This window comes from Rhinolophus hipposideros (genome assembly GCF_964194185.1).
Source record: "Rhinolophus hipposideros genome assembly, chromosome: 8".
Taxonomy (NCBI): Eukaryota; Metazoa; Chordata; class Mammalia; order Chiroptera; family Rhinolophidae; genus Rhinolophus; species Rhinolophus hipposideros.
Genome location: NC_138054.1, coordinates 88,996,972 through 89,021,022, shown reverse-complemented (window position 1 = coordinate 89,021,022; position 24,051 = coordinate 88,996,972). Strand labels below are relative to the sequence as shown.

The 24,051-nt window shown below is 41.4% G+C and overlaps 1 protein-coding gene across 5 annotated transcripts in view; it reads left to right on the top strand.

The window, feature by feature from the left end:
• The window catches only part of UBE4B (ubiquitination factor E4B), a 111,658-nt gene that overhangs the window by 70,660 nt on the left and 16,947 nt on the right, over window positions 1-24,051 (top strand). For all 5 annotated transcript variants that reach the window (XM_081057368.1, XM_081057369.1, XM_081057370.1 and 2 more), the window contains 10 exons: window positions 981-1,037; window positions 1,592-1,708; window positions 1,807-1,905; window positions 3,061-3,174; window positions 4,512-4,710; window positions 8,348-8,486; window positions 14,529-14,628; window positions 15,891-16,018; window positions 16,855-16,953; window positions 18,347-18,582. In XM_081057368.1, coding sequence (XP_080913494.1) covers window positions 981-1,037; window positions 1,592-1,708; window positions 1,807-1,905; window positions 3,061-3,174; window positions 4,512-4,710; window positions 8,348-8,486; window positions 14,529-14,628; window positions 15,891-16,018; window positions 16,855-16,953; window positions 18,347-18,582 — 1,288 coding nt within the window. The remainder of the gene's footprint in view (window positions 1-980; window positions 1,038-1,591; window positions 1,709-1,806; window positions 1,906-3,060; window positions 3,175-4,511; window positions 4,711-8,347; window positions 8,487-14,528; window positions 14,629-15,890; window positions 16,019-16,854; window positions 16,954-18,346; window positions 18,583-24,051) is intronic.

The following is a 24,051-nucleotide window of genomic DNA, read 5'->3' as shown; positions in this document are numbered from 1 at the left end:
AATAGTTTTATTTTGTACCATTATCGATGCTTGTACAGCAGTGAGAGCACATTTCGAGAAAGGACAATAGGGAGAGGCAGGAAGAGGAAGACCACTGGAGCCAAACTCAGAAACAATTAGGATTGTTCTCTAGGTCAGTAGATCCCAATTTGGCCATACTTTGGAATCACCTGGCTGTGACATTGTAATGTAATTGTCGGGTGTGGCAAGGGTGTGGTCCGACTTGGGGATTTTCAAGGCTTCCCAAGCCACCCTGCTGTGCAGGAAAGTTTGGGAACCTCTGCACTAGGCAGTGAGAATGCTTCCTTCTCAGTGGCTTCTCTAAGATGTGTAGTGTGCTATATCCAAACCACAGAGAAAATTAAATTCACTGTTAAAATCATGTTTGATTGGATTATGGTAGCCATGTTAAACTGCTGTGTCCCTAAAAATGACTTTTCCTGATCTCTGATATGAGAATGATTAGAGTTCTAAAGGAAAATGGTGGCATTCTCAAAACTGCCAGAGATCTTGAAACCAAGGAATACTTTTAAATATGTTCTAAATTTGATGGCTTATTAAATTGTAATTATTTATAGTTCTATTTAGCACTGGCAAGACTACCCATCTAAAGTTTATGAAGCATATCTTTTTGACATGGAAAGAGGTTAACTGAAAAAAGTCATTTTTTATAAAAAGATGCACATTTATCTCATGTGGATATGCACAAAAATGTCTAGAAATCTGTTAACTAAAAAAATATCAATAGAGATGATCTCTTAGTGTAAAATTTATGAGTGACTTTTAGTTTCAGTTTATATTTCTGGTTTATCTGAAATGTTTTGCAGTGCGATGTATTGCTTATTAATCAGAAAACCAGTGAAGCTGTTAGTGTTTGAAGGGAATGCATGTGTAATTACACCAGCAGTTAAAACTGTTCCTTGATGTGACACATAGCAGTCAAGTGAAATACCTTTAAATGACTCTGATCTGATTTCTAGGCTTTAGGTGAACTCTGTGAAACCAAGTTTGGGAAGACACACCCCGTGTGCAATTTGGTAAGTGCCTGCTGATGAGCCCACACATTTTCAATGAGCACATGATTCGGAAGGTGTTCCAAGAAACATTATCTGAAAAACGTTTCTTGGAGGACATTTAGGTATAGATGCAGGTAACGTGTGGGTGGCTCTCAACTTAAATTGTTGTCTTACACATTGTTTCCTGGGATGAAGTTATTTCTTTTGTGATTTTTTTTTTTTTGATAAGTATTGTACAGTTAGAATCACAAGTCCTACGGAAAAAATTTACTCGAGACCTTTTGTAGCATAAGAATAGTCCATTTGAACTCTATGAGAGATTATCTTGAAGCATAAAAGTTAAAAGTATATCTTGTGAAAATGTTGAGGAGTTGGGGGCCTTCCTCCATCCGAGAGGAGGCGATACTGACAGAGAGAGGCTAACAGATTTGGGAGTCCGTGTTTTCTAATATTAAGTGTCCGCCATTGTGCTGGCTGGTCAGGAGCAGCCAGCAAGTTGGCTGTAGAGCCCTGTTCATCATACTTTTACCTCAGTTGCCGCGTTAGCAGCTTGATTTGCCTCTGTTTTGGCACAGGTTGCTTCTTTGCCGTTGTGGTTGCCTAAGTCTCTAAGCCCTGGCTCTGGGCGGGAGCTGCAGAGACTCTCTTATCTGGGGGCTTTCTTCAGCTTCTCAGTCTTTGCAGAAGATGACGTAAGTACACTGGCCATTTGCACTTTGCTGCTCTTATGTGCAGATTCCTTCCCACACATACACTATTTGTTGATGGAATCTGTTCCTTCTCTTTCCAGGCGAAAGTGGTTGAAAAATATTTCTCAGGACCTGCCATTACCCTGGAAAACACTCGCGTGGTTAGCCAGTCATTGCAGCATTATTTGGAGCTGGGAAGGGTAGGTGTTCAGAAAATGAGCCCAAAGGATGAATAAAGGAGAGGTTATTATAGAAGTAACCTGTGTCTGGAACAGTAACTCCAACAGAACACTTTGTGCCCTTGGTAGGAGCTCGCTGGGACTGGTCCCGAGTTTAGTGGTCACGCTCTCTCCCCCGCTGGCTCTTAGGCATTTAAAAAATGGGGTGAGTGAGTCTGTTAGTTTGCACACACCCCTCCGTGACTCACTTGTGCCAAATGTAGATCATACAGAGGCTGCCAAAAAATGTATACACACTTTAAGAAAGGAAAACAACTGTATTAAAATTGTAATACTCTGTATATATTGATAACAAAAGATGAATACAAGTCACATTTGACTTCTGCAATGACAAGAGGTGCTCAAAGTGGTCACCATCAGCATCCAGACAGTTCTGATGACAGCAAACTACTGCTTGACTTGTTGCTGTGCGCGGCCTCCCGGATCTTCCCGTGTGCACGTCACACACAGCACCGTGCGTCTCAGACTTAGCACAGATGCGTGCAGTTGTTAGGCCTGTTGGAGGTTCTGCTGCATACTCACGCCTCCATTGTGGTTGTATTTCCACAACGTTCTCGAATTTCAAAAACCACTTCAAAAGGGTCTTGCGCTCCTTGAACGACAACCGTGCTTCCGCCATTTTCTTTGACTGGCCTGCCTGGCACATGGTGACACTGGCATTCATTTGATTAACGCCATCTTTTGAGCGAACGTCATACTACACGTTGCTACGTAATTCAATTCAGCTTCGAAAACTGATACATAGATAATCTCTTAAAATGTGGATACATTTTAAGTATGTCTTCAGTTCTGAAACTTAAAGCAGCAAAATTATAGGCTAGTTATAGCGTAATTAAGGTAATTCTGATCCCATCCTGGAAGGGAAAGAGTGAAGGCTGTTTTATTGAAATTAACTGCTTACCTCTTCCAGTCCATTTTCAGCTTTCATGTGAATTATCTTGACACCGTTGAATATGGGCTTTTCTTCTGTTCCTCTGGTAGTCAGGTTCTCCTAAAACAAGTGGAAGTGGAAGAGGAGAGAAAGTGGGAAGGAAGCTAGCTGTTCTTGAAGTCAAAAAGGAATCATTTTTTAAATAAACTTCTAATTTTTTTCTTCCTTTTTACAATAAATTTCAGCAAGAGCTTTTCAAGATTCTGCATAGTATTTTATTGAATGGCGAAACCCGTGAGGCAGCTCTTGGTTACATGGCAGCTGTCGTCAATGCCAATATGAAAAAAGCACAGATGCAGGTAGGGTTCCTCACGGCTACTTTTGTTTATTCATTACATTCATTTGTCTAACTCATTTATTCAGACATTGTTCTGGAAATGGAGAGACAGTATTGAACAAGACAGATGAGCTTCCTATGTAATTTTGTGCAGCGTCTGTTCTATAGAGTAAATGAGCAAACATATAAACGTATTATTTCAGACTGATAGAATTTAGGCTGCAAACAAGGCAGGGTACAGGACTGAGAATAACTGAGATGCCAGAAGGAAGCTAAGGGGTGATTTTTTGATTGCGTGGCAAGAGGTGACATTTGATGAGAGACCGGACTGATAAGAAAGAGCCGGCCATTGCAAGGCTGGGAAAAGAGCTGGCTAGATACATGTAAGGCACTAAGGTGGGCATGAACCAGCTTTGCAACAAGCGCCCCCTGCAGGCTTTTGTGGCTGAAGGACAGTAAACAGGAAGGAGAACGGAGGGGGATGGAGAAGGGGGGAAGGGGGCATGGGCTGGAGGGGCAGAGGCAGACCCAAGGCGACCGGTTACAAGGTTCTGAGTGCACTGGTCCTGCTGAGGGAGACGGGTGGCTTGGACTCCCTCGCCAGCGTCGCAGAGTTACAAGGGCAGCCCTTCCTGTGCCACTAACAAGTAAGGAGGGAATGACGTGACAGTTCTACTCCCAAGACGAAATAAAGTGTAGAGAAGAGCATGGACCTGGTATGAGACTGCCGGCTTTCCCATTATGTCTCTACTAACACTGGGACCTTAGACAGTTACTTCTCTGTGACTCCATTTCCCCATTGCTAAATGGGGATGGTAATAGTACCTAACCTGTGGATTTACTGTTTGTAAAACTGTTAACATAGTGCACATGACATAGTGAACACTTACCTGATGTTAACAATCATTGTTATAATTGTTATATTATTAACCTAGGACTGTGCTGATGGTGTCGGCCAGAAACACCGTCTCAGTCATGTGGTAGCAGTGAAACTAGTTGTTGTGATGCTCTGAGGGGAAATAAAGAAGAGAAAGGAAGCGACGTGGGTTATATTTCTACTTACTCATTTTGAGGATCTTAGGCAAATAACTTCAATTCTCTGGGCTTTAGTGTCCTCCTCTGGAAAATGTCAATAACAGCCTCACTGAGGGCTGTTGTGACGATTCAGTGAGAGAATGTAGAAAATGCTGCTCATACGATTACCACGCCACAAACAGCACCTGCTGAGAGAGTGGCGAAGGTGACAATATATACATGTCCTCTCACTGAGAAGGATGGAAGTTTGGGCTCCTTTCTTGTAAAGTTGTGCCAGTTTCTATTCAGATCATTATTTTAAAGAGTTCCTTTCCTGTTTCACAGACAGATGATAGATTGGTATCTACAGATGGATTTATGCTGAATTTTCTTTGGGTGCTGCAGCAGCTAAGTACAAAGATCAAATTAGAGACGGTTGATCCCACGTATATATTCCACCCAAGGTGTCGGATTAGTCTTCCCAACGATGAGACCAGAGTGAACGCCACGATGGAGGACGTGGGCGACTGGCTGACCGAACTCTGTGAGTGATGAGTGCCATTATTAGACATTAAAATGCCGCCCTTCTAATTGTTTTAATTTAAAAAAAAAAAAGAGTGGATACACGTCCTATGTCGGGAGGATCCAGTTGGACTCAGCATCATCCGCAGTTTGGATTTGACACCAGCCGCAGTGTCCCTGTCTGTCACCTCCCTGCTCACTCTGGCCTTGGCTCCCGTCCTCCAGTAGCAGGGCCAGTTTTCACTGACTCCTCTCCCCCTCCAGCCGCTACGGCCGGCCGACTCAGGAGCCTCTTTGAAGGGTGTGGGGGAGGGGTACGTCTAGGGACTTGATTGCTCGTCTTGCACAGGGAGTCAACAATACTGATATTTACGAGTCATGGCTTTTTTTTTTGTGTGGCCAGATTTTACTGGCCAGTACAAAGCTATTTCTGAGTCATGCTATATTCCAACCAAAGCATAGGCGACGTCATAACCTAAGGATTTTAGTGTACCTTCTATTTAGATCTACCCTTACATTTTATAGGAAATTTTCTGTCTGTAGGCTTATGGGCTTATCAGGAAAAGCATTTAAATTAATAGCAGGTGTACTGTCTTCTAGTTAAAGCTGAGGGGCTGAGGTTCCCAAATGAGCCAAGGTCACCTGGCCTGTTATTCAGCAAGTTGTGTGCTGCTCAGGTCTTTGGAGCCAAGTGCACGGCTTCTTCTACTCCTGCACATGGCCTTATCGGAGCTCATCCTTCTGGATGTTTCGTTAGTTTGGTTGCAGTTTCTCATATTTGTCAACAGTGAAGGAAGCAATCTAATTCTTAAGAAATTTCTGTTTCACCCGGGAGACCTGATTTCAGGTAAGGCAGGCAAACTCCAGAATTAGATCTGGGCTCTTGGGGTCAGGGCCAGGGTTGGGGGAGTTCCACAGTTGTAGAGAAGGTCAGTGTGACTTCTCTAGAGAACAAGCTGCCCAGAGAAAGGCTGGAGCGAAGGAAGACTCTCTCTGAGGAAGGCCCCTCATAGAAGGAGCGCCTGTCAAAGGAGGAGGAAGAAGAGAGCCTACGCTGGGTGACCTCGGCCGCTGTCCTGGCTAAAATTATAAAGTGCAGTCATGACCCAGAGAGGCAGAGGGAGAGAATGCAAAGGAGTAACAACCCAGGAGCAGAAGAGAAGGAAAGACAATAGGCAAAGGGAACTTATGGAAGCTTGGGACAGATAACGTGTACCTGAGAGACAGGTGATCAGGAAAACAGAAGAGTAGAAATGCAAGGGAAATGGGCACCATATTTTATGTTGCAAAAACTCGGTAATGGTACTGGGTTTGAAAGTGAATACTAAGTAGGGGAAAAAGTGCTTTCTGCTTTTCCATTTTTTTGATTAGGGCCAATCCCAAAGAATCTCGATATTGGGCATGTAGTGCATTCACTTAAGTGGGCCACATCCAGTTTATGTGGATGGGCGGTTCACAGCTGGCCCAGTTAAGAAGTTAGTGTTTATAGAAAGAGGATTCCTTTGTTTGAATGCTAGTGATTCCTCACAAATTGTTATTATTATACCTTTCCAGGGGTGGCCAGTTAGCTCAGTTGGTTAGAGCGTGGTGCTGATAACACCAAGGTTGCCGGTTCGATCTCCGCAAGGGCCATTGTGAGCTGTGCCCTCCTTAAAAAACAAACAAACACACACCTTTCCAGAAAATGAATTTATGAGCTAAAGATATGATATGCAATAAAAATTAACACAGTAAAGAAGTTCATATTTGGATTAGTCAAAATCAAATAGACAGAGGAAACATACTATTCTGAGGAGATATATATATACGTATATATATATATATATATATATATATATACGTATATATATATATAAATGATAACAGCAACTTAGTTATTACAAAGATTTCATGCGCATTTAAAATTCCCATGAAATAGATCTTGATTGCTGTTATCATTTATATATATATATATATATATATATACGTATATATATATATATATCTCACCTCAGAATAGTATGTTTCCTCTGTCTATTTGATTTTGACTAATCCAAATATGAACTTCTTTACTGTGTTAATTTTTATTGCATATCATATCTTTAGCTCATAAATTCATTTTCTGGAAAGGTGTGTGTGTGTTTGTTTTTTAAGGAGGGCACAGCTCACAATGGCCCTTGCGGAGATCGAACCGGCAACGTTGGTGTTATCAGCACCATGCTCTAACCAACTGAGCTAACTGGCCACCCCTGGAAAGGTATAATAATAACAATTTGTGAGGAATCCATGGGCATTTAAAATTCCCATGAAATAGATCTTGATGAACTGATAGTATGAAAATAAGAACATTTTGAAGGTGTTATGATTATTCATTTTTTTCTCCATATTATAAAACATGTTATTTAATGACAGACAACAAAACCCTATGGCATTTATTTTTTAAATATTATAAAATTATTCATGGAATAGGGGAGAGATTTCATGCGTACCTGGCAGTGGCTGCATCATGATAGAAATTTACATGCCAGAAAAATATTTTAGTATATGTGCTGCCGAAGCGAGCACCAGAAAAATATTTAAACTGTCATAAGAACCAAGTATCTGATGAGCAGTCAAGTCAGTATCTGATTGATGTCATTTGAATGAGCAGCTATTGGTATAATCTTGCAATAATATCTCATAGATTCATAAATCCAGAAGAATCCAGGGTTAAACATTTTTCTAAAAACTAGAGAATTTGACCCACCTGTGAGAGAGAAATTTATAATAATTAAAGAGATGAAGCTTATCAGAGACATTGTATATGTCTTAATATATAAATACATCTTTTGTAGAGCAAGACAAAATGAATATGTAAAATAAATGGGAGGAAATGTGTCGCATAATTGATAAAATAATCATTCAAAATACAGAACTGTTATAAATATGTAAGGCCAAAACTGTTCTACCAAGAGACAGTTTTCTTTCGTGTGAGACAAAATGTAAGCAATATGTGTCTTAAGAAATAAAATGTACTTGTAGGAAAGAATACATATACAAATTGAAAGAAATTTAGGTTATCATGGTACAAATAAACTTATCTGAAAACAAAGTGATAAAATAGAATGTACTCGTAAGTTTGTGAAGAAATAGATGTCATTTAATCAATTTGTTTAGTTTACCTAAAGTGAATCCTGGGGATTCATAACAAAAATTAGAATGCTATATCCAGAATATACCCAAAGCTGGCGGGTAAAGGAGTAATTTTTTGTACATAGGTCTCCTAGCACTATTTCTAATAGAGAAAAATTAGAAATGACAAATATGCCCAACAGTAAGGGATGGCTGTGGAATCTAGGGCTTACTAATATAATCTAATACAATTTTGAGATTTTAAATGATGTTTGTGACCTGTATTGAATCATGGAAATGGTTATGTAAAATACATCAAGAAGACTCATCACAACAGATTGTTGGTGTACATCTATGTAAACATTTAATCAGATGGGGGACAGTACTTGGTCATTACATGGAGCTCACAGGAATTCTGTTTTCCTTATAACATTACTTAAGTCTATAATATTAAAAAGTATCCTAAACATCTTGAAAACTCAGGTGTAATTTTGTCTTCTGAGTTGTGCTTTTTCTCTGATGTCGTCCTGTAATCGACTTGATTTAGGGGATTGTGTTGTTTTTCCTAGATGGAGATCAGCCTCCATTTTCTGAGCCGAAATTCCCTACAGAATGCTTCTTTCTCACCCTGCACGCCCACCACCTCTCTATTCTGCCGAGTTGCCGTCGCTATATCCGCAGACTCCGGGCCATCCGGGAGCTCAATAGGTACGTGCACGGTGACATGGCCTGAGATCACCTGAGTCACTGTTCTCGCGAGTTTCACTGGGACCAGCAGATACAAATGTGGGGGGGTATTATGTATGATACAGAGCACTTCTGCCTCCACGACCACATCCATATTCCTCACTTGGCCAGACTTGTTTCCACGGTGAAGTGACCCAAGTTTTGGTTTCTTTGAGTATAGATTTCCATGAGCTTTTTCCACCGGGCACGATATTACCAGCAGGCACTGTAAAGGGTCTCTTGGATTCCAGACATACCCCTCCTACCCTGGACTGTGAGACAGTAACTCTGGTTTCCCTTGATAAACAAGATCATTTACTCTCACCAACATGTAATTCTGTTTTCTGCATGTTGTCCTGTAGCATAAGGAGTCCAAAAGGGCCAGATAGTAGCCTGAATTTCCAATTCACTAGCACCATTGTTTTTCTTCATCTAAGCATATCTCCCCATGTACCAGCACCTCCAAACAAACGAAAGTCACAGGAACAGGAAGCAAACACTTTTTTGAACAGATAATCTGGAATAATAATAGAGTGGCCACTTCCACCATTTGGTCCAATACTGGTGCAGTCTGGCTATGACAGAAAGTGTGTCTACATCTATAACTCTGTATCTATCTTGCTCAAATCACTTATACATTCTAATAGTCACTGTGTAGGTTCCTTAAGATTTTCTTTCTACACATAATCACGTCTGTATATGATGACAGTTTTCTTCCTCTCTTCTACTTTTTTTTCTCTTATGCTTTGTATTTCTTATCTTAGTGCCCTAGCTACCATTTTTACTACAATCTTGAATAGAAATAATCTTGAAATTTCCTCTTTATTCCAATTTATGGGGGAAAGCTTTTTTTGTATAATACCCTATTATCAGATTAAGGAAATTCCCTTTTATTTCTAGTTTTCTAAGTTTTTTTTTCTTAATGGGAGTTGATTTTTATTAAATGCTTTTTCCATTTCTATTGAGGAGGGCAGATGGGTTTTTTTTCTTTCCTTTCTTCTGTTAATATGTTTGAAATACGTCAGTTGGTTTTGATATCAAACGAATCTTTCATTCTTGGAATAAACTCAATTTTTATATTATTGCTTTTACAGTTCATTGGATATTCAATTTGCTAATATTCTGTTTAGGATTTTTGAATCTGTGTTCAAAAGAAGGATTTGACCTAAATTTTCATTTCTTGTTAAGTCCTTCTCAGATTTCGGTATCAACATTATGCTTGCTATACAGAATGAGTTGGGGAGTGTTTCCTTTTTTTAAAAAAAATTCTTTGGAAGAGTTTATTGTATAAGAATTATGTTATTTGTTCCTTAAATGTTTGGAAATATTCATCGATGAAGCTCTGGGCTTAGAGTTTTTCGTGTGGGAAGATTTTTAATTATGGTTTTTATTCAACTAATAGAAATAATTAGATTTTCCACTTCATCTTGTGTCAGTTTTCCCATATCTAAAGTTTCAAAATGTTTAGGCATAAATTTGTTCGTAATATCCTCTTTTTATCATTTTAATGTCTATAGGGTCTTTATTATTTCCTCCTACTTTTTAGCTTAATTTACTTTTTGTTGATGTTTCTATTGCCTCTAAAGATTGATACTTAACTCATTCATTTTCAGCCCTTTCTTGTATATGAACTTAAGGCTGTTTAGTTTCCCCTCTAAGTATGGCTTTCGTTGCATCCCTCACTTTTGGTATGTCATTTTTTAAAAATTGAGGTGTAATTGACATATATATAGTATCATATTAGTTTCAGGTATACAACGTAACAATTAGCTATATGTATATCTTGCAGAGTGATCACCATAATAAGTCCAGTTAAAATCCATCACCATACATAAATACAATTTGTTTTCTCCTGTGATGAGAACTTTTCAGATCCACTCTTAGCAACTTTCAAATATGCAATATAGTGTTATTAACTATAGTCACCATGCTGTACATTACATCCCCATGACGTCTTTATTTTACAACTGGAAATTTCTACCTTTTGATCCACTTCACTCACTCCCGAAACCCCACCCTCCACCTCTGGCAACCACTAGTCTGTTCTCTATATATGAGCTCAGTTTTTGTTCTTGGTTTTTAAGATTCCACATATAAGTGTGATCATATGATATTTGTCTTTCTCTGTCTGAATTATTTCACGTAGAATAATGCCATTAGGGTCCATCCATGTTGTTGCAAATGGCAAGATTTCCTTCTTTTTTATGGCTGAATAATATTCGGGGTGTGTGTGTGTGTGTGTGTGTGTGTGTGTGTCCATCCATTCACCCATGGATGGACACTTAGATTGTTTACATATTTGGCTATTGTCAATAATGCTGCAGTGAACATAGGGGTGCATATATCTTTCCAAATTAAAGTTTTCATTTTCTTCAGATAAATGTCCAGAAGCAGAATAGTCAGATCTCATGGTAGTTCTAATTTTAATTTTTAGGAACCTCTATACTGTTTTCTATAGTGGTTACACTGATTTACATTGCCACCAACAGTGCACAAGGATTCCCTTTTCTCTACATCCTCACCAACACTTGCTATTTCTCAGTTTTTTGATAATAGCCATTCTAACAGGTGTGAGGTGATACCTCATTGTGGTTTTGATTTGCAATTTCCTGATGGTTAGTGATGTTGAGCACCTTTTAGTATGTCATATTTTATTGTTCAGTTCAAAATATTTTCTAATTTTTATTATTTCTTGTTTGACCTGTGGGTTATATAAAGACATTGTTTAAATTCCAGATTCTTGGGGGATTTTTCCGTTTATCGTTTGTTGATTTTGAGCTAAATTCCATTGTGGTCAGAAAGCATTCTGATTTGTGTCCTTTGAACTTTACTGAGATTTGCTACAGAGCCTAGCATTTCCATTAGTAAATGTTCCACATAGGCCAAAAGAATGTGCTTTCTATGTTATTTATTACGGTATTCATCAATTAAGTCAAGTTTGTTCACCTTTTGTTCAAATTTTCCTTGTATCTGCTGATTTTATCAGCTTATAATATCAGCTATTGAGAGAGGCTTATAAAAATTTCAAACTATGAATGTGGATGTGTCTGTTTCTTCATCCTGGAATGGAAGCCATCTGGGATGCCATCTCTCCCACTGACTTTGGAAGATACCTTTCAATGGCACCCTCTGCCACCTTCACGCCCAGCCTACAATGGGCAGTGACTGTTGTGCTTTTCGGAGATGTTGGTGTTCCCCTCACTTGTGTATTTTTCAATGCTGTGACACAAGACTTGTCCTCTAGGACATGGTTGGGGTGTGTGTGTAGGAGGGCAGTTAATCTGAGCTAGCTGTACGTGGTACATCTATCTTCACATTCCCTGCTTCTGAAGTTTTGGATTCCTTCCTCTGAATTTTATCAAGGAAGTCCTGAAAGCTCAACTTCATTCAGCATAGGTCACCGTCACAGTTCCAAGTTTCAAATGACTGGGCACACAGAGCCCCTCCCAGCTACTCAGGATAATATTGAATGCAGAATGTCTGGTAGGTGTGATCGTGTCCGTGAATTCAGCCCTACATGGCAGTGTGTTAGCATGTTCCTGTCTCTCTGATCAAGCATCTTAGGATCCATTCCCACACATACTGCCACATTGCTGTCACTACATGTGTAGTATGTAGAATGACGGTATCTCAAAGATGTTCATGTCCATGTCCCCAGAACCTGTGAGTATGTGACCTTACATGGCAGAAGAGACTTTGCAGATGTGATTAAGTTTAGGAACTTGAGATGGGGAGATTTTCCTGGGTTATCTGGGTGGACCCAACACCACGAGAGTCCTTAGAAGAAGGAGGCAGGAAGGTCGGAGTGAGAGAAGGAAATACGATGACAGAAGCAGATGGCAGTAATGTGGGTCCACGAGCCTAGGAGTATGGGTGGCCTCTAGAAGCTGGGAGGGACAAGGAAACACTGTCCCCTGGAGCCTCCAGTAGGAACCAGCCCTGCCGACCCATTTTCGATTCTGACCTCCAGAACTCTGACTATGCTTGTTTGGTTTCAAGTCATTGAGCTTGTGATAATGTGTTACAGCTCCAGGGGGAAACTAATATAACATATTAACAAACCTTAACTTTTTTCTTCTTTCAGTGTGTGCCTCTTCTGCATAGGACTTTGTAGTTGGCCCGTAAGGACAGTTACTGATCTCAGTTATGCTTGTGAAGACAGTGCCATATGATGGGTTGGGACCTCAGGGAAATTGGCATTATCCTTCAACATGCCTGGCTCAGGTGCGGTCATAGCAGGATCTGCTTCTGCCAGCAAGCGAAGCACAGGGCATTTAGGGATGTGGCTATTTGGAGTCCTCATATTCCCCCAAACTCCTGCTCGAATTCTTGGAGTCCCAGTCTTTGCTTTGGCTTTCTGATACGAGACCGAGGAAGGTTATGAGTTTGGAAGTAGCCACTCCATCTCTTCATTCCCGGAGTTCGCTGGTGATCATTTACGCCGCTGTTTTTCCACTGAGAGCCTTGGGCTACCAGTGTTCTGTCTTCAAATGCCAACTGAATCCTCACCACTTTCACACCAGCCCTGTCAAAGAACTGATCCCAGAGGCCCGTTACCTATAACCTCGTCTGGGGCCAATACGCGTATAGGTCATTCTATTAGTTTCCTATTGCTGTTGCAACAGATTAGTACAACTGACTTGAAACAACATGAATTATTATCTCACAGTTCTGGGTGTCAAAAGTCCTAAACTCAAGGCTAAATTCCATCTGGAGGCTCTAAGGAAGAATCTCTTTCCTCGCCATTTCCGGCTTCTAGAGACCGCCTACATTCCTTGGCTCATGGCCCCCTTCCTCCATTTTCAAAATCAACAGCATTGCATCTCCAGCTTCCTCTCTGACCTCTGTTCAGTTGTCATCTTCTCATACTTTGACTCTCTCTTATAAAGACACCGTGATGACATTGGGCCCACCCAGACAATCCAGGAGAATCTCCCCATCTTGAGGTCCATACCCTTAATTACACCTGCAAAGCCATGTAAGGTCACATATTCATAGGTGCTGGGGATTAGAATGACACATCTTGAAGGGGAGGCATTATTCTGTCTACCACCCTCACGATCCGGTTATAGACAAACGAATCCAGTTTATCTGGGATAAACAGAGGATTATTAAAGGTTACGATTTGGTTTATTGAGCCACTGGAATGGCCAGGAAAAAAGTTCCCCTTTGAACTTGGCTTGGCAGGAAGCTGCTTCAGGGTTTAGCCTGACAGTAGAGCCTCTGCCACTACTTCAGGCAAACTCCCTGTGCCACTGTGCTTCCAGAAGAAGCCACTTTACAATATTCACTTCTGCCTTCAGTCAGGGTCCACCTCTTGGACTAGGTCATGTGCAGAAGTTCTGGCATCAAGGGAGTCTGGGAAATGTAGTCTTAAAACAATTACCAACCTCTAGTTTTCTACACAGTGTCGCGACAGGAAGGGGTTGAAATAGTGTTGAGTGAGCCAGTGTTTAAAATATGCAGCATCTTACATGATCAGGGAAGACTACCATGCTGACAGGTGGTATTTGAGCAGACACCTGAGTAAAGTGCAGGGACAAGTGGCAAAGATGATCTCAGAGACAGCCCTTCCACGTGATTGGAGGGAAAGATTGTAAAAGAAGGAAATGCCATTAGTAAAGTAGCCTTTTGTTTGGGGTAATTGAGTTGGCATAGTCATGAATAATTACTATGGCATAATTCATAGTAATGAATTTTCATGAGACTTCTTTTTCTCCCTCCCAGAAAAATGAGGGGACCATTTATTTTCCTTCCAAAAGAGCTTACTGTATATTTCATCAAATCTAAAGTGCCATCAATTTTAAGGCATCATTTTAGGAACCAATAAGAAAGAAAACTGAAAACTGCTGCCAATTAAACCACAACTTGCCATTGATTGTAAAATATACTCTTGATTTTAGAAATGCTAACATGAAGAGGCAATATGTGTCAGAGAGGCAATGAAATGATCAAAATGAATAGATAAGATGCATGATGGATTTGTTTGTTTTCTTTCATGTGACTCTTAGTTTTTGATTTCAGAACTGTGGAAGATTTGAAAAATAATGAAAGCCAATGGAAAGATTCCCCACTGGCAACTAGACACCGCGAAATGCTGAAGCGCTGCAAAACGCAGCTTAAGGTTTGTGTGGTTAATTGGAATAGAGACCAGCTTCATAATGGTCATTTCCCCACCAGAATCTGTGCCTTGAGTGAGCAGTTTCCTGTTCTTGGTTTTCTTCATTATTCTTTTCACCCAAGATAAAATGGTACATTTAAAAACTTGTTGACACTCGCATGTATCTATATATACTATTTAAATCTCAGGACATAATATGCATATGATATGCCAATGACATCATGAATTCTTAATGGATTTTATCATCCTCAGCTTGACATCACCCCCCTTTCCCTACCTCATACAAGATCCTCCCCGTCTGCTACCCCCCAGTTCTGCACCCCAAAACACACTCCAGTATATCTATCATGCATTTTTGTAAATGTTTGATAAAGTGGATTTGTGGTAGGGGAAAGATCTCTCCTTTGCACCTCATTCTTCATTTTTAATTGAAAATGATCTATTACACAGAACTTAACTTACACAGAAGATTTCTGCTTATGAGACACAGATAAAAAAAAGAATGCTTGCTATAGTTGGACAGAGAAGCATAGATAGCAAATGCGGTTTTTCCTTTTGTTTATGTTCAGGTTAGAAAGCTGACTGTTAGCTGGTGGTGCTTTCTATTGATTAGTAAGATGATACGTGGAAATTTTATCTGACTGATTTCTGACACAAGTTTAAGATTTCAGTTTTATTTACTAATAGACTAGACCTTTTCATGATGTAGAATAAGCCAGGGGCTCTTACCTGGGGTCTGTGGAACCCCTAAGCACTACACAGACAGTGTTTCAAGGAGTCTGTAAACTGTTTAAATTTATGTGTCAGTATGTGCGCATGCGTTGAATTCTCACAGCAGTCCTCTGAGGAAGGTGTGATGCCCTTGGTGGACAAGCATTTTGCCCAAGGACAACTCAAAAGTGCTGACCTGGAATTGTCAGATGCAGATTGTCTGGCTTCTTCCCACTCACCATCCCTGACACCCAGAAAGCACCCGCCTCCCCACCATTGACCCCCTCCCCAATCAAATTCTTTAAATTTGACAGTGACTGCCTACTAACTTCTTGAGCATTAACTGCGTGCTGCTGGGTTTTGGGCCCAGTGGTTTGTGTGGGCGTGCCCTTTGTTTTTCTTAGAACACAGCCAGCATCCTCTAGCTAGTTAGAGATGAAGCTCTTGAAGCCCTAGAACCCAGACTTCCCATCTCCTAGCCCATTCCCGGCCCATCACGCTGCAGGTACTTAGCTACCAGCTAATCACGGATGGGGACATGCCTGCTTCCACAGAAACTGGTACGATGCAAGGCCTGTGCTGACGCTGGTTTGCTTGACGAGAGCTTCCTGAGAAGATGTCTGAATTTTTATGGCCTTGTCATTCAGCTGCTGCTCCGCATCCTGGACCCTGCCTATCCCGAGTGAGTGTGCGCCTCCCTCCTTTCCTCGTTTCTGCTCGTCTGGCCTGTGTGGTCTTTATTGTTCTTCGGAGGCCAGAACTCATTTTTGGAAATCCAGATTGTACTAATATAGACTATGAAATTAGTCCTATTAACAAACATTTTCCCTGTCATTAGTGACAGCAGTAAGGGGATGTCAGCACCTGTTATTTTAATTTGGGCATGATGCTTTTTTAACAATTGGCTATATAATCTTTGATCGATAGAAAAGGAAATTTATAAATGGGGAGCGAAAAGCTGGAGATGACAGGACATTAGGCTCTCCGGAGCACTGGACCCAGAATAACTAGCCAATTCAGAGAACAAGATAAGAACATGGTAGATGTTTTTATCGTCATCTGGACAGCTCCTCCAGGCAGCCATTTTTATTTTATTTGTTATTATTTGATTGTTATTAGGAAGTCTGTGGCTCACTGATGTTGGTGAGGTCGGCCCAAGCCCTCTGCAGGAGTGGAAAATATTTAAAGTACACGTGTAGCTCTGTTGTCTTACAGTTTGAGTTGCATACAATGACCAAATGTGATCCTTTTATTTCCTTCCCATTTTATTTATTGCATTAACCTTAAGAGGAAATCAAGAAAAGGAAAAACCTGTAATGCACACCCTAGCACATCCACTGTCTTCATTATTCCCAGTTCATTTAGCTTGTTTGCCTGTGCACTTTTCACATAGTTGTCTTACAGAAGGAGGTTTTCCCCCAAATAAAATACCTATTTGTAACGGAAATTTAACATGCCCTGTAGTTTGATGCTCCATGCTTTCTTTTTTGTAACTTACGCTTTTTTTCTTCTTGACAGTGTAACACTGCCTTTAAACTCAGACGTCCCCAAGGTGTTTGCAGCATTGCCTGAGTTTTATGTAGAAGATGTTGCTGAATTTTTATTTTTTATTGTACAGTAAGTTCCTTTAACATATTATGTAGTTCTAGTATGTTTTTATATGTAATGAGTACGTTACATTATGAATTACATTGCAAGCCTCCATTGTATGCCTGAAATTTTGTGTAACTGCTGCCCAGAGATTGGAAAAATAAAGCCCAACTGTGACACCCAGCTACTTCCGATAATATCTCAAGAGACAGAAAAGGATTAGCAATGCTGATAATGGTGTATTCTGGGAAAATGGAGTTGAATTTCTAATGACTGGGTATGTGTTTCTGAGAAACAGAAGGAACGGTTTATAAATATCTGAGTGAACATTCAAAAGCCAGAAATACCCACATCTATATTTTGTACCAATATTTTTCTCAATGGTAACATTGAAGAAAGGTTACAAAGTAAGTGGGTTGAGTGTATAACTGATGTTCAAGATTTTTAAAAATTAAAAGTTAACTCCATTAGAACATTTTTATTTTTTACTTTTTGTTTTGTTTTGTTTTTTATGGGTTTTTTTGTTTTGTTTTGTTTTGTTTTGTTTTAAAGATTTTATTGGGAAAGGGGAACAGGACTTTATTGGGGAACAGTGTATACTTCCAGGACTCTTTTCCAGTCAAGTTGTTGTCCTTTCAGTCTTAGTTGTGGAGGGCGCAGCTCAGCTCCAGGTCCAGTTGCCATTGTTAGTTGCAGGGGTGCAGCCCACCAACCCTTGCAGGAGTCGAACCGGCAACCTTATGGTTGAGAGGACGCGCTGCAACCAACTGAGTCATCCAGGAGCTCAACGGCAGCTCAGCTCAAGGTGCTGCGTTCAATCTTAGTTGCAGGGGGCAGAGCCCACCATTCCTTGTGGGAGTCAAGGAGTTGAACCTGCAACCTTGTGGTTGAGAGCCCACGCTCCAACCAACTGAGCCAACCGGGAGGCAGCTCAGCTCAAGGTGCCGTGTTCAATCTTAGTTACAGGGGGCAGATCCCACCATGCCTTGCGGGAGTCGAGTCGAACCAGCAACCTTGTGGTTGAGAGCCTACTGGCCCATGTGGGAATTGAACCAGCAGCCTTCGGCTTTATTAGCACGGAGCTCCAACCGCCTGTGCCACCGGGCCAGCCCCATCAGAACATTTTTAAAAGACATTCTGGTAGTCAAGCCCTTTTGTGAAATTCACTTTATCAAAATCATAGCTTTGGTTTATTTTCTAAAACGTAAGAGGTCAATATAGCACGTTACGGCCTAGACCCAATGGGTCTTAAGCTTGTCTAGTTACAGTGTGAATAGTCACCTAAACTCAGCTAGTTAAGAAGAATTCAGTGTCCTGGCTCCCAGACCTGTTTGTCCCCTTCCGCAATTAAGGACCCCAGCCACCCACCCAAGGTGGGATTCTCGGAGCTTCATTTCCTGCTCTTCTCCACTCTCTTCAGGTACTCTCCTCAGGTGCTTTATGAGCCCTGTACTCAGGATATCGTGATGTTCCTCGTTGTGATGTTGTGCAACCAGAACTACATCCGGAACCCGTACCTGGTGGCCAAATTAGTAGAGGTCATGTTCATGACCAACCCCGCCGTCCAGCCACGAACCCAGAAGTTTTTCGAAATGATTGAGAACCATCCTCTCTCCACTAAATTGTTGGTCCCTTCCCTGATGAAGTTTTATACAGGTAGGTTCCGTGGATGGTGAGGCTGCTGAAAAGACCAATGGCTGAAGCTACGCTAGACCTGTTACCTACTATCCTGCCGTCCGCTTATAAGTCTAACCTACTAACCCACTGCCCCGGAGCGCGTACTGTCTGCTGTAGAACTACTCCACTGACCGTTCTCGTACTAGTCCTTGATGGTTGCACAGGCGCCATTGGAAGTCGCATGGGCAACAGTGAGAGCCAGTCACTATCAGCAGCGCAAGTTAGTGTTTTTACCTGAAAATACCTGGTGGGTTTCAGCTTTGAACTTACAGCATTAGTTTTGCAACACTGTCCTATAACCCAGAGTTTCAAAGGTATGGGTAAAACAGGGAGCTTGTTAAAAATGCTTATTCTTGGGGACCCCGCTCAACCAATGGAATCAGGACCTCTAGGAGTCTTCACTCATTCACAAATTCTACACATGTATTGAGTGCCTACTGTTTGCCAGCCACTGTTCCAGGCGCTAGGTTACACTGGTGAACAATACTGAGAGCTCAGACACTCTGTAAGGAGGTCCTCCTCTTCAGGTTGAATTATATTCCGAATTTTCATTTGTCATTTGGCTTTTCATTTGCAAATGTGTTTTCATAAAGCCAATTACCTGTGGGACCGATTCACCTGTCCTCTGCCAAGGGCACAGGATTGTGCTAATGGAGCATTTTCCCTCCAGTTTCTGTTTCCCAGGAAAGGAAGTATGTGTTTTCTGTCTTCTTGTCTACTGTTGAACCTAGCTCATTCTGGGCACTCACGTGTCTTTGGCATGTAGTCGAATGTGCACGCTGTGCTCCCTGCCACAGTCCCCTGCTGTTCACGGCAGCAGTGGCTGTCGCAGGCTTCCTCTCTTCAGTGACAGCCATCCGTTGCCTGCTGCCCAAGACCTGCTCCAGGTCAGATTCTGAGAACCTGTATACTGCCTTTCCCCTCGGTCACTTACTTTGTGGCTTCTACTAAGAGTTTCTCTCCTTTCTTTAGCCTCCTTGTATCCTCTAACCCTAAAGAGACAAGCCCTTTGCAGTTTTATTGACATCGTCACAGTGGTGACAGCAGAGAACACTCTGGGGTGAAAGGCCCCTCCTGGGCTGCCCAGGTCTCCTCCTTCATCTCTTAGCCTTGGTCGGGGAGGCCCACAGGCCATTCGGGTGCCAGTGGTGCATGACACGTGTGCAGGACCAGACCCTGCCTGGTTCCTTGCCATTCATATCAGCCTTGGTTCAACTGAAGATAATCTACACGTCTTAAAACAATGATGGGGACCTCTTTTCACCGATCAAATTTATTTTTAAGATAAGAAGACCTAGTGCTAACATGGTGGTAGAGAAGGAAACTGAGCTGCAAAAGTATGTTTCCTCTCCACCGTAGCTGGTGTGCTGAATTATTAGTGCTCTGCAACTCCGTGCGAGTATCGATTGGTCAAGCCTTTCTGGAAGGCGGTTTGGGAGTCCACACCAAAAGCCTTAGAAGTGTTTATATCCTGTATATCGGCCAGGTATATAGAAGCTTATATATAAGGTCCAGTCAGGGAAACAGAAGCGTACCTGTTATTTTGGTAGAGAGTTTCACATGAGGAACTGGACAAATAGGTATTGGAAGACAGGAAGGGCAAGTAAGGGGTGCTGGGGTAACACAGATTCTAGGTGCAGGAAGCAGCCATCGCCTGTCCTAGGGAAGAGGCTGGGGTTATTGGAATGGAGCAGCTCCGATGAGGCTGGAGCGGAACTGGGGCCCAGGCCTCTGGAAAAGGATGCTGGCTGCCTGGGGCCCATGTCCCTGAGGATGTACAGGGTTGCGAGTCCTGCAAGCGTGGAACACAGCAGGAAACCAGAACTGACTGCTGCTGCTGGGATGGAGAATCATTGCTGACCGGGTCAGCAAGCAGACCACAGATCCAAGTCGCTGCTCCTTCCGTGGGCCAGTTCTCCTGCAGCGCTCCCTGTTGGCGAAACCTAACAGAGGGCCAGCTGCAAAGGCAAGCGTTTGTTTGCCCCAGCATGACAAAGACAAGTATAAGACTGGATAACCAGCCCGCACACCCTCGTACATGTAAACTTAATTTCCAGTAATCTGTTCTGTGGGAATAATTATGAATGTATGTAAATGTTTATAATGATATTTGCTGCAGCATTATTTATAATTTGGTGTAGTGACAATATTAAAACAACCTAAATTTCTGCCAATGGTGGATAAATTAAGTAAATTATAGTTTATTCATACAGTGGATCTATGAGCCATGAAAAGTAATGTATTATTTACATTAAATGGTTAAGTGATCAAAAGAAAAGAAAATGCCAAGTAATGAAACAGTATGTAGAGTATGACCACATTTTGGTACACGTATATATGATAGAAAATGTATGCAAGAATATATACCAAAATAGTAACAGTGAGGTGGTTAGTTTTGAATGGTAGAATTATAAGTAGTTTATTCCTTATTTTTTTAATTATCTGACTTTCTTAAATATGTAGCAAACATGATGTGTCGTTAGCTTAAAAACAAAAGTTTAGTTATGTGTATTTTGTACTAGTGCCCTGAACCTGTCACCATGGCTTTGGGATAAAGGACAGGGGTGTGTTGGTGTGTGGAACAGGGCCAGGCCTCTTGCCTGTGAGACCAGTGCTGGGCCTTTTGGAGCCCCACTGGTCAGGTCCCCAGAGCTGGCCCGGGTGAGGGGTGTTCTCACTCTCCCATCTGCCACCAAGCAGTGTGCCCTCTGGCCCTGGACCACCTCTGTAGTCATGGATATGTGATACCTCGGCTAATAATAGCCACCACTTACTGAAGACTTACTAATCCTTTCATTTAATCCGAACTGCAGGCCTCAAGTTGGGGGCTATAAATATCTCCATTTTACAAATGAGAGGAAACTGAAGCTGAGAAAGGTCAAGAAGCTCGCTGAAGGTCAAGAGCTAGCGAGTGACGGCACCTCAGCAGTTGCCCTTTAGCACAGGTGCTCCTGGCTGCTGTGCTGGGGGCCTCCTACAGTCACCAAGTGCCGAGCACCAGAGAGCCTGCCATGGGGCAGCCCCGAGACTCCCCCACGTGGCCATCGAATCCACGCTAAGGCCTGCTGAGTGAGGGCTGGACTCCTGAACGTGTCTGGCTCTCAGACATGAATTAGACGTTGAGACATGGAACAAGCATCTCTTACACCCCAGAGTAGTCTAGCTTAGAAAAAATGCTGAACATCAAACTGTTGTTTCAAAAGTAAAATTAGACTTTCAAATAAGAGTATTTTGTTTGTATCACAGCAGTCAGTTCTTTAAGAACCAGCTCTCAGAATTTGGAGGAATACTGATAACCAAGACTAACTTCAAGTCTGTTCCCTTCCCCACACTGAGCCGAATCAGCCAAGCCAGCGTTAGCCCCGGTGGATTCAGTCACTAGTGCAACAAGTGTTTGTGAAGTTTCTGCTGTGTGTCAGCACTGGTTTTAATGGCAGGGCCCCGTGGTGAAATGTCAAAAGCCCTGCTGCCGTGGGTCAGACATTCTAGTTAGATAACAGACACTGAACCAACAGAAAGACACCTTCCAGATAGTGAGTGTGGGCGGAGGGCACAGTGCTACTGTAAGAAGCAGGCTCAGGGTAGGTCTCTGAGGAGATGACGTGGGAGTAACATGGAAATTAGGCAAAAGAGTGAACCGTAAGATCTCAGCCACAGTGTGGCAGGCGAAGCGGCCAGCAAGTGTAAAGGCCCTGAGGCTGAGGGTCTGGTTCATTTCCAGCCTCTTAGAAGTGGGACTTGGGGATTAGAACTTGGGCTGAAGCAGTTTTGAGGGAGCATTAGGAGTGAATTTTGTTAAATGTTGGGAGAGATGTACATTGGTGAGTTAACAGTCGTTACTTACCCTCTGCTATGTTTGGGATATAGTACAGGTATTAAGAGCTGTATAATTTAGAGGGTATAAGAGGCTGTGTCCACTCCCCACCCCATTACTGTATCTTTATCTTGTAGACTCTGCTAAATCAGTTCTGCACACTTCAGTTCACACTTTCCTACAGTTAATAAAATGACGCTTAGTTCATCTTGATGAAAGGTTGACCTAATGACTATACATAAGTGCTTTCAGATCTTTGTATGGTAGGTGTCAATTATCTTATTCCTTTTATTTTCAATAACTATTTTTTGTCACAAAAAAATGTATTCATTGGAAAATACAGAACATACCAAGAAGAAAATTAAAATCATTGGTAGTCCCTGCACTCAAGACAGAATCTCAGTTAACATTTTGCTCTATCTTTTCAGTCAATTTACTATATGTATATATTATGAGGTGTGTGTATTTTTTAAATATGATTGGGCCCAAACTGTATTTTGTTTGGTAATCTGTGGTTTTCACTTAATGGATGATAAATATTTTCTCATGTTCTCTGTTCGCTATTTGGATTATATATATTTTTTCCCTAACATAAGTAGTACTTTAGTGAGTTTCCTCGGAGATCAGCCTTTTATATGCCTCTATGTGGTTTTTCTGTGTTTGTTGTTGTTTGTCACTCAGGAAAAGATTCTGGCTTTTTCTTTTTCTTTTGAGGTATAATTGACATGTTATATGATATTAGTGTCAGGTGTACAACATGATTAGGTATTTGTATATTTGCAAAATGATCACCACAATAAGTCTAGTTAATTTTTTTCTTGTGATAAGAACTTATAAGACCTACTCTCTCAGCAACTTTCAAATACGCAATTCAGTGTTATTAACTATAGTCACCATTCTGTACATTGCATCCCCGTGATTTATTTTATAACTGGAAGCTGGTACCTTGTGACCCTCTTCACCATTTTGCCCACTCCCCCACCCCCCACCTTCGGCAACTGCTGATCTATTCTCTGTATCTAGGAGTTCAGTATTTTTTTTTTTTTTACTTTGGTTGGTTGGTTGGTTGTTGGTTGGTTGGTTGGTTGGTTGGGTTTTTTGTTTTATTTCTGGATTCCACATATAAATGAGATTGGCTGAATAGTATTCCATTTTATATATATATATCTATCTATCTCACAGTTTCTTGATCCATTCATCTGTATGTCTTTTCTTAACTAGAATTGGCGGGTCAAAGACATGGGCATATTGATGGCTTGTAATGCGTGTTGTCCCGTTGTGTCAAAGAGGCTGCGTCACCGTTCATCCCAACCTGCATTTGTAGTGTCTGTTTCTCCAAGTCCTCAGCTGTACTCAGTATTGTCACTTTTATAATGTCTGCCAATTTGATAGGTGAAAAACAGCATCTTATTTTAATTTACTTTTCTAAAATTTTTCTCTTAAGCCCATTGTCTTTCCCGACAGGTTCCCTCTTTATAAAATTTGTCATGAGCTCAGGAATTTATCATGCTTAAGCTGTTTGTTATTTAGGTGACTACGTTTGCTCTTTGTTTTATTTTAATGGGTGCACAGATGTTGGTAATTGGTAAATGAGTGATGAGTACATGGGAACTCACTCCGCTTTTCTCTACTTT